General features: G+C 44.3%; 1 protein-coding gene across 2 annotated transcripts; it reads left to right on the forward strand.

The window, feature by feature from the left end:
• Positions 1 to 412: 412 nt before the first annotated feature.
• Positions 413 to 10,366, forward strand: LOC130385121 (uncharacterized). Of its 2 annotated transcripts, XM_056593441.1 has the most exons (3): positions 413 to 2,067; positions 2,327 to 3,004; positions 4,709 to 10,366. In XM_056593441.1, exon 3 carries the CDS (start codon positions 6,429 to 6,431, stop codon positions 7,425 to 7,427), a length of 999 nt encoding a protein of 332 aa, XP_056449416.1. In that variant the 5' UTR covers positions 413 to 2,067; positions 2,327 to 3,004; positions 4,709 to 6,428; the 3' UTR covers positions 7,428 to 10,366. The 2 variants fall into 2 exon arrangements, with proteins under 2 accessions (XP_056449416.1, XP_056449415.1); XM_056593440.1 differs by having other exon boundaries at positions 413 to 3,004.
• Positions 10,367 to 11,447: the final 1,081 nt, after the last annotated feature.

Genomic DNA, 11,447 nt, shown 5'->3' on the forward strand with positions numbered 1-11,447 from the left:
CAGGCTGACATATTCAACCTCATCCTCGTCTCTCTGGAGGATGAAAGATGACATGGATAGCTCCCGGGTTCCCTCCCTGCCACGCCGAGCCAAACATATTTGGATGTCGAACCAGACTTTTCTGACAAGGCCGAAGGGCGAATCAGGAGACAGTGCAGTTGAATATTTAATACGTTCGAGGTCCGACTTGGAGATACAGGGATGGTGGAGGCTGGTATCTATACCACTTTTCCTGTACCGTTTAAGTACAGATTTAATCACGGCATTGCTGGTCCTGAATCTGGTGTCAGTTATAATATTGAAGCCAACTATATAACGCTTAATTCCGGCTCTCAGACTCCTTAGGCTGGCTATGCTGTACTCCCCTCCTGTCTTGGTGAACTGGACAGCATAAAGCATGTCAGCATAAAACTCCCGCAGTCTCATTAAGAGCATCAGAGGTGTAGTTTACGAAGTTGGAGTCCATTCGTTTTTGTTCAAGAAAGTCTCTCAGTATATTAACTGCCCATTTTGTTGTTGTTTTTGGTGTTGATCTCATCTTTGTCATCTTCTGTTTGATTTAATTCTCCCGGTGTTAACTCCTTGTGCCGTTGCTTTCTTTTCTTCTTTTCCATTTATTTTTCTTCTGCTGCATCCCAGTCATCCTAGTGAAATAACTCATTGTTACTTTGTTGCGGTGTTGCAATAAATTGTAAACGGCTTTAACTGCGGTCCCGTTGCTATGGTTACTAATTTTAGAGACATACGCCAGCTAGCGCATTAACGGTAGCGCATTAACGGTAAACAGACAATTTGACGGAACTACTTGTCCAGGTGTCCGTATATCAGGAGTTAATGCACACCCTGCAGCCAATCAGAATCGAGTATTCCCGCAGACCGTGGTTTCAGTGCAGGGTAGTGAGGGTAATGCAGCATGTGTGTTCAATCCTGCTTCCAAGTGGCTATGTGAGGGTAATGCAGCTTGTGTGTTCGATCCTGCTTCCTAGTGGCTATGTGGGGGCAGCTTATGTGCTTAAAATACGTAACAAATATATATATAATTCCGGGAGTTGTGAAGGGCCCATGCAAGTGAACCGATTGTCCCACGCAGTGACGGACTGGACGGTCTGGCATTCGGGCAGATGCCAGAAGGGCCGCGGCCTCTCGTGGGCCGTTTGGGCCGGCATCAGTGTTCACGTTAGCCGGCTATAGCCGGACATTGGCCGATTGCACGCACGCATGGCCGGTATAATAAAATGTAAACGGCCCACATGTCCGGGAAAAAAAAGAAAGAAGTTCGCATTTATGTATGAATTAATCAGTAGCATATGAAAACCAGTAGCGGTTCCTGGCCGAGCTCACCAGGGAGGCAAGCGCGAACGTGCATTCATGAACGCGTGCAGTGCACCCGCACATGCATAAACATGTCACTCAGTGGCCACGCTGTTGAACGCTGATTGGCTGTCATCACGCGAATTTCACGTCAAAGTTGAAATATTTAAACTCGAGCGAATTTGTCGCGGCACAAATCCTCGTGAACGCTCGCCTGTGCACGGCAAAAGTTTGCCGCAACAAACCAAAACTTTTCGCCGGTTTTCTCTCGCGAAAAATTCGCCCGATACTCGTCTCTACGTTCACTTTGTATGGGATCTTGTCGCCCCGTCCCGTCGGGCCTGATAATGCAGCAGGCAACATCCCACATCACCAAGGTCGGTGCTTTTTTTTTCAGATCCGGGTGGTTTTGCTGCGTTTTTTTTTTGGTCATCCAAGCGAACCGCTGTGCTTGATAAAGTGGTGGCACACAGACTTCCTAGAGCTTCATCAACAAGGTGGAACTTTCACAGTCGTGCTGTTAACACCATTTTTGAGCACAAGGACGACCTCCTGAAATGTTTTCGGACCACCAGAGAGAATGGTGAATTTGATGCAACAACTGTGAGAGAGGCTGGGGTTTTTTTTTCTTGCATTTTTTCATAAGATCATGGCACATGTAGACATGCTGTTTAACCAGCTGCAAAAGAGGAACATCGACTCTGTCTACATCACAGGAGTCATTCAGAGGTTCACCAACAGCATACAAGCTATCAGGTAGGCAATGTCATTTTTCACATTGACTGATTAAATGTCTATGATGAGAACAAACATTAATTACATGTCAGAATAACTCATAATTTTGATAATAATAACTAAGCCATTTTTCACAATTTTAAAGACATCCAGTTGGGATGAGCTAGTAAAAATGTATTAATGTAGTGACAATACACAGCTGGACTAATTTTATATCTCCAGCAGGTTTCTGAAACTGTAATTGTGCACAGCGACTTATGAATCATCTGTTTTGTATCAGGGACTCTGTTCCTCTATCTGTGCAGCAGCCATCCACAAAGAAACGGAAGCCCCCTAGGCCAAGAGGAGCAGAACCGGTTAGCTTCAGAGGTAAGCTGTAACATTGTTCTATATACAGGACATGAGGTGTTTTACTTTTGGTATCTTTGTTTGTCTTAAATTCCTGTGTAAAACAGTTAGCCTATGCCTTTAAATATTAACTATTCACCATACAGCTACTGAAAAAAGCAAACACGCTAAAATGTTTAGATGTAGTTATTTCATATTCATGATATTTAACAATAAGCTATCCTTGTCCTTGTGAGATACTAATAATATTTACATGGTGATATATGAACATTTAATTATACTGTTTATTATGTGTTTTTTTTAAATGATGTATCATTTCATAGGTATGTGATACCATTCTGAGTCATGCCAAGGAGAGGCATTCTTTCACTAAGCACCTCATCAGAGCCACTCTGCTGCAAGGAGACTTGTTCCCCCAACACAGCGTAAAGTGCCCAGATTCAGCGCTGGAAACCACTGTGGAAGCCTACCCCACACTGGACAAGGCCAAACTGAAGACTGAATTGTCCCTGGTCTATGAAAATGACCAGAGTTCAAGGCTTGCAGTGGCACACTGGCTCTCTTCCAGGTTTTCATGGAAAACAACCTTCAGGACACATTCAGCAAGACCGTAAGTCTTTTAAAGATTCTCATCACCACACCGATGACCACAGCAGAATCAGAGAGCTGCTTCTCTACTTTAAAGAGGATAAAAAACATTCCTTAGGAACACCATGGCACAAGACCGCCTGAACGCACTGGCTATGCTCTCCATGGAGAAAAACCTGATACAGAACATTCCTGACTTTAACACCAAAGTCATTGAGAAGTTTACCACTCAGAAAGACAGAAGAGCAAAGTTCATGTACAAATAAGAGCACTCACTCCCTCACACACATACTCTGAAACTCACTCAAACACACTCTCAAATTCCCTCACTCACACACTTTCAAACCCACTCACAAACTCACTCACACACTCTCAAACTCCCTCACTCACTCACACTCAAACTCCCTCACTCACTCACTCACAAACACTCACTCACAAATAAACAAACACTCACTCACTCACTCACAAACACACTCACACATATACTCACTCACACATATAGGGGAGAGCCGGGTCGATTGAAACACTTTTCAGTTAAACATCTTTTTCAAAGATGACGTTACGTATGCAAATAATTTTACAAATAACAACTCACAGGTGTGTTCTCTCCCTGCGTTCACACCAAAAGATGCATTTGCTGCCCGAACGCGTTGACGCCGAAGTTTTGCGGCACGTCAAATCAAGTTTTGCGGCGCAGCAAAACTTTTGCGGCGCAGCAAAGGTTTTGACGCGCAGCAAAACTTTTGACGCGCAAAAAAGTTTTGCTGCGCCGCAGTTTTGCAGCGCGTGAAGTTTCGCGGCACGGCAAGTTTTTCCCGCGGTGCTTCTGAATTCATTCACAACCATGGCCGACATTACGAGCATCATATCTCTTTACCTGTTGTGGAAGAGGGAGAGATGTCGGAATGCTCGTCGTCGTTTATGGGTTCATGAGACCATTCGGAGCCGTACAGAGCTCGGTGAATTTCACCGTCTTCTGCAGGAGCTCCGTCTGGATGGCGAACGCTTCCAGCGCTATTTGAGGCTGACTCCGGCCCAGTTTGATGACCTGCTAGCTAGGATCGGTGCTAGGATCTCTCGGTTGGACACCAACTACAGGCGCTCCATCTCAGCTTCGGAGCGCCTGTCCATCTGTCTCCGGTGAGTGGTTTCATAATTTGTGTCTCAAAAATCGAAACATAGACATTTTACTTCAGGTTCACCAAGCAGGCGTTTCCATGGTAGACACCACCATTATTATTATCCTCTGCCGACAATAGTATAGTATGTAGTCAAATACAATAAATAGATCCATTATGTTGATCAAATATGACTCCTGCCTTTGTAAAAAAAAAATATTACAAATAAATGGGGAAAAATATTGTAAATGTATGATACCTATACTATCTTCACTACAACACTTTTTTTTTATTCTGCAGATACCTAGCCACTGGGGACTCCTACAGGACCATTGCAAATAGTTTCCGTGTTGGGATCTCCACTGTCTCCAGCATTGTCCCTGATGTTGCCACTGCAATCTGGGACTCTCTGGTGGAGGAGTTCATGGCTGTGCCCAGCTCAGATGAGTGGAGGTCCATTGCAGGGAGGTTTGAGGAGCGGTGGAATTTTCCTCTTTGTTGTGGAGCATTGGATGGGAAGCATGTGGTCATTAAAGCCCCTGTTCACTCAGGATCCCAGTTCTACAATTACAAGGGAACTTTCTCTCTTGTTCTCTTGGCGGTTGTAGACGCGGAATATTGTTTCCGGGTGATTGATGTCGGGGGGTACGGAAGAACCAGCGATGGTGGGATTCTGGCCAACTCTGCTTTTGGTGCAGCTCTTCAGTCTGGGACCCTCCAACTGCCTGCCGAGCTGCCACTACCAGGAGCTGACCACCGAGGACCACAGCCGCTTGTCTTTGTGGCTGATGAGGCCTTTCCACTTCGGAAAAACCTCATGAGGCCATTCCCTGGTCGCAACCTGGCAAGAGAGCGCCGGGATTTCAATTACCGTCTGTCCCGAACTCGGATGGTTGTGGAGAATGCCTTTGGGATCCTTTCTTCCCAGTGGAGGGTCTACAGGCGTGCCTTCGAGGTCAACGTTGAAGTTGCGGAGAAGTGTGTGAAGGCTACCTGTGTTCTCCACAACTTCATGCGGAGGACCACCCCCCCCAAGTGCATTGAGGGGGAACATCCCAGTTGGCGAGGTGGACCCACTGCCAGGTCTACGGAGAGTTGTGCCAACAACTCAGCGAGGGAAGCCATCAGGATTCGGGAGGCCTTCAAGTACTACTTCTCTGCTGAGGGAACCGTCCCATGGCAAGACAACGTGTAGCGCACCAGCACACCCAAAACGGCTCTTTTAAGAGCCACCCACACATTACTATTGAGCAAACTTCCTGAAATTACTTTATTGAAAGTGATCTTCTGACTTAATGAAGAATGTCTCCTTAAGGCGAGACACGGCAGGCAAAATCATCGATTTTTCAGTCTCTGGTCAATTTTGATATTTTGGGCTATTTTGCACCGTTAACATGTAATGTTTCATACAAAAGAAAAAAAAAAGTCAAAACAAAACATTTAGGTGTTTGTTTTAGTATAGTTTGTCAACTTGCGCCTCTGAATTTTACAGAAGATTCACCAAAAGTTTGCTTTACGCACCGTTTCAAATGACAGCCGGTCTCTATCATATGTGTTCCGTGGTATCGTTGGAAAGCACTCGATCTGCTGCACAACATAAAACTGATATCTGATTGGCTGGACTCGATTTCCGACAAGACGATTGGTTCGAATGTATCACGTGGTATGCTCTCACGCTTCCTGGTTAGCTTTCCGTGGGACATTCATTTTTCGAGATGGCGCGTCGATTTAAAGCATCCAAGAAAAGAGCCAAGCAATTGGCACTTGCGCGAAAGATTATTGAGAGGGGAAGCAATACATCAAACGATGACATTCCGGAAAGTGCATCGTTGCGTAAATTGAAGCAGCAGAGTCCTGATCGCGGCAGTGACCAATATGCCACTCAGCAGTGGCTCATAGTTCATGTTGCTCGCTTGAACGAGCTAATAGGTGATCTTATTTGTCCAAACTGTACTGGATCTGGCTTGCAAATTCAAATCGATCCACAAGATCAGGGATTTTGTAATAGTTTGTTGCTTGAGTGCAGTTTGTGTGAACGGGACAAATACTGCAAAAGTGTGTTTACATCCACACGTCTTCACCAGGAGACTAGAGGTGACGTCGCATTTGATGTAAATATCAGGATGGTGCTTTTAGCTCACGAATTAGGATTGGGGTATGCAGCGCTCAAAAAGATAAGCAAGATTTTGGGGATTCCTGGCTTGTGTCTCAAAACTTTCCAGAGACACGATAAGACAGTGACAGGTAGGCTATGGCAAGTCTTTGTGTGAGTATATAATAAAAACAAATAAAGTGGCATTTCATCAAAAAATCATAAAATCAGACTATATGAAAATAACCAGAAATGTTAGTGATAACATTATACATATCATTTTAGTGGCAGAAATCGAGAGAGGTCTGGAGTCAATGCAGAGAACCAGGGACCAGATCAGGGAGGCATACTCCGAGATTGATCCTGATGTGGCTGACATAATAAGGGAGGATGAGAATGCCACAATCAACATCAGTGTGTCGTTTGATGGCACATGGCAGAAGAGAGGTTTCACTTCCCGCCACGGCATTGGCGTGTGCATCGACATCCTCACTGGACTGGTATTGGACTTTGAGGTGCTATCCTCCTACTGCCACGCCTGTACCCTGAGAGAGAGTGCTAGGCGAGATGGTAAAATGACACAGGAAAAGTTTGAAAGCTGGAAGGAGACCCATGTAGACTGTGCAAAAACGTTCTCAGGGTCAAGTAAGGCCATGGAGCAGGAGGCAGCCAAGAGGATGTGGGCCAGGTCTGTCTCCCAACATCAACTGCGCTACACAGAGATGCTGTCAGATGGGGACAGTGCAGCATTCAGGCAGGTGGTTGAACTCAACCCATACCCTGGGCATGAAATAACCAAGCTTGAGTGCATAAATCACGCGCACAAGCGCATGGGCACAGCTCTGAGGAATCTGAGTGCTAAGGCTAAGTTAGGGGGCAAAGGTCAGGGTAAGCTCACTGCCAAGAAATGCAAAGCCTTGCAGAACTTTTACAGGGGAGCTATTTTAAATAACCAAGGGTCAGTTGATGTAATGAAGGCACAAATATGGGCAGGTCTCCTCCACTGCATGTCCAGTGATGACAATCCAATGCACACTAGATGTAGTCCAACCTGGTGTTGGTACAGGAGAGCAGAGGAGAATGGAGAAAATCCAGACAGCCATCGGCTTCATGCAGGCAACTCGTTATCACGAGAGGTGGGTCAGAAACTCATCCCTGTGTATCACCGGATGTCCAGTGACAGCCTGCTCACACGCATGCAGCATGGAATGCCAACGAATGCCTCAATTCGGTAATATGGGCCCGATGTCCAAAGACAGTCTTTGTTGGGAAAACCAGGGTTGAGGCTGCAGCCAGTATGGCCATTTCTACTTTTAATGAGGGTGCCTCTGCTATGCTGGCTGTGATGGAGAAGTTGTGGCTCCAGAGTACAGTGGTTACTGTCAATCGGATGAAAGTTGATGACATGGTCCGAATATCAAAAGCCAATAGTGTCCATTCCGCAAGTGCAAAGCGGAAACGTAAAAGTGTAAGCACAGCCAGAAAAGTGAAAAGACACCAGCAGGAGATAGAGGAGGGCCCTACATATGGTGCTGGCATGGAGATGTAGATTGCACATTCATTTGGGGGAACTATGTTGTGTAATGTTTAAGTTTTGTTATGTAATATTCTTTAGTTTTGCCATAAAAATCTTTAAAGGCCGTTTTCTCAAAATGAGTCTTTCCTCACACGCCAAGCAAGGAATCTCCATTTCTGTAGCACCTACATACACCAAACTTAAGAATCTTATTCTCAGCTACTATCTGAAGATATTTACAGGGAGATTTGTTGATATATCATTCTTGGCCTGATTTACATGACATTTTATGCATAAAAATAGGGCGGAAATACATATTTTTAAGGCATTGGCAGTATTTTCTGATTAACTGGATAGCGAAAGGAGATATCCATAATCCCCTCTGTAAATATTTTTCTATTTAATATAGCAACAACATGAAAAAATAATTTTGAGCCTGGCTTTTTCCAATGGTCCGATTCTTCGTTTCAAAATGTATGCATATTTGCGCATATTTTATTAGATATAGCCTAATTAGCATATCTTAACATACAATTACAGAAAACTTCCAATGCATTTTTTTCTTCTAATCATGTGGCTAATCAACCGGTAAAGTTTCATAAAGATATCTGTAAGTTAAAAAAAAAATCCTATTCACCTGCCGTGTCTCGCCTTAACATACAACAGTAATATGCCATTATTAACTAAGTTTGTTAATGTTAAAGTTAGTTTATATTTTGTAATCAGGTAACTGTGACAGTCCTGAGCCGTCTTGCTTCCCTTCTGCTGGCCTCTGTTCTTCTTCCAGGGAAGCTGATTGGCTGGCCACCTCATTGAGGGATTGAACTCACCTGCAGGAAGCCGAAGAAGCAGAAGCAGAAGATGGGGGGAATCCAACATGGCGCTCTCGCTCTCCCACCTGGAAGGCTGGTGCTGCCTGGCACCCAACTGGGTTTTGTTTGGGGGTGTTATTCTAGCCCTTTAGCATACTCATAGTTTAGTTTAACTGTAAACACAACTCTACACTACAGAATGCTGATTTGTGGTTTTTTCGAGTTACTAAATGAATGTAACGTTCATTTAACTGTTGCTGCGTGGACCTCCCGTTCTTGGTTGTGCTCTTCAACGAGCAGGGCACAACATAACTGACAAAATTACCTTAAACAAAGTTGCTTGGACCCCAAAATCTGTGGCACAAAATAATTTGCAACATTTCCCTCAAGCAACATAAATGGCCATTCAATAAGGAATATGAAGACACATTTTTGGTATAATTTTTTTTTTATTGGTGTCTGTGTGTGTGTAAACAAAAAAAACAAAACAAAATGGGCATGGATCATTCCCTGCAACGATTGTCACCCCAGAACTTAGTCATCGACTGGTCCAAATTAATTGATCAAATTAAACTCTACTGGATTATGAACACAGTTTGCCTCGTGCAATAATGTATAAATTTGGAATTGAATTTGTTCCTTTGCATTGGGTGGCAATCGTTGCAGGGAAGGAAGTATTGCTTTTAAAAAGTGCTCATCCTCTGAGAGGACAGGTGGAGGCACAGGTGCGTTCTGCTTCCTCAGCACCTCCAGGAGTAAGGTCTCGATCTCCGTCTCCCTTTTTCTGTTTTGTGTCCTCACTGTTTCAAATGGAAACAAAATGTTTGGGTCAGGTAACAGACAAAAATACATTCAACATGAAAGGCTATGAGTACATAACTAGTCATACTCATAACATACCATTCATGCATAGGAACCCTTATGACCACATAAAACGAAGTGTAGCATAAAATAAATGTAATTTCACTCATGTTAAATGACATACCTGGGGCAATAGGAGGAGTGGTGACAGCAGCAGTTGGTGGTGGTGGTGGAATGGGTTCAGAGGCAGCAGCAGCCTCCGGCTCCTCATCATCTTGAGGTGACGAGGTAGTTATCAATCTATAGAACAAATCATGCTGTGTATGGGCGTGCATATGTGTCTTCGCTTATCGACCAACCTCCTAGGTCACACGCTGTCCCTGCTGCTGCCTCTGAACCGTGGTCCTCGACTGGGTACTCTGCAATCCTGTCTACCTCGACCCCCAGCACCATATTCCTACTGGTCTCCCTCGGAGTAACAAATGGGCCGAGGAAAGACAGGATTGCAGAGTACTTCCAATTCTTCAACGGGCCTGCTGCTGACCCACTCCTCTTTCCTGCCTCCTCCCTGCGTTTCACCCTGAGGTACGTGTCCCTCAGGACCTTCCACCTTCATCGGCATTCCTCCTCTTGACAAGAAAAAAGCCTGCGCTGTGTGTAATTCGAACTGAGCTGTTAAATGCTAACTGCTCACTAAGTAGCTTGGTCCAATTGATAGCTGGAATAAAGTAACTTTTAAAGTAAAGTAAATTCAAAAAGACTTACCAGTTAGCCCGACCTCCTCGCTCACCTTCAGCCAAGCCTTGGCCTTGACCGTCCGGTCCTTGTAAATAGCCAAGGTTGTGTTAAAGATCACCGGGTATGCGGAGACTGCAATTATAATCTTCTCCTCCATTTTAGCGCTTTGATCTGGATCAGGTAGTGAACTCTAGGTCACTCCAAGGGAGTAACCCTGATTGGCTGTTACGGCATGTCACTCAGTGGCAACGCCTCAGTGGCAACGCTGTTGAACGCTGATTGGCTGTCATCACACGTTTGCTGCCGAAAAGTTGAAATATTTCAACTCGAGCAGCATTTGACGCGCCGCAAAATACGTGAACGCGCCCGCCGCCCGTGCCTTGCAGCGGGCACGGGCATGCCGCGCTGCAAATCAGATTTTGACGCGCCGCAAATCAAATTTTGCTGCCGGTTTTCTCGGCAGCAAATGCTGCGGCAGCAAAGCAGCAACGCGTCTCTACATTCACTTTGAATGGGATCGTGCCGCGCGTCAACTTTTTGCATCTTTTGGTGTGAACGCAGGGTCTTAATTACAAGTGAAATTTAATACATATGTTGGATGATCGAGCTGTTTTTTAACTTTGAACGTAAGTTGACATCTGTTTCAAACGCCCCGCCTAGTCGGGACGTTTGAAACACACATGCGGGACGAATGAAACAGCATATTTTAAAAAATAATCTATTGCCCTTACTCTTGTTTTTACGCTACATACCAGACAACATACTAGTGTACTCGTCATTGCTAAAATTTCATATAATTCCGCGTAATATAAATAGGTCAAAATATATTTTTGGCCCGTGCGTAATTGTCAAGATGCACATTTCGATTAAAACTTTATTTTGGACGACTAAATTTGCCTTAAATGTACTTATTTCCCTGTCCTAAGTCATGTTTAAGGATACACAGTTGAACATCCTTTTATTTATTTTAAACAAAAACTACCAGGTCAACAGGATATCACGAGACCTGTTACATCTGAAATCCAGTGTCTAAACTTATTTTATCTGATAAATATTGTGTAATAGTCTGCACATTTACATGAACATTATGTTGAAATCATAATAAGCAGAACTTTGACACTCTAGCTGATGGATGGTAATGGCCATGTGTCGTGACCAAGAGCAAGGGTGTAGAAGGCTAGCCTATAGCTTATACCCAGCAGTTCTTAAGTGTGCATGTCCACTAAATTAAATTATTATTGTCATAATTTAATGTAGCCATTGTTATTTTGGATGCGTTACAATGATGGACGAATAGTAGGCCTACCCTGCAAAATATTTAATAGCCAAGCTCCCACTCATAGCCTAACCCAGGCCTCATAGTTAGTTAGTTAGTTAACCAGTCTATA

Source organism: Gadus chalcogrammus, chromosome 7 (assembly GCF_026213295.1).
Source record: "Gadus chalcogrammus isolate NIFS_2021 chromosome 7, NIFS_Gcha_1.0, whole genome shotgun sequence".
NCBI classification, from domain to species: domain Eukaryota; kingdom Metazoa; phylum Chordata; class Actinopteri; order Gadiformes; family Gadidae; genus Gadus; species Gadus chalcogrammus.

Bases quoted from the DNA above. Each gene is read 5' to 3' on its own strand.
- LOC130385121 (XM_056593440.1), top strand. From the start codon at position 6,429: ATGAAAATAACCAGAAATGTTAGTGATAACATTATACATATCATTTTA.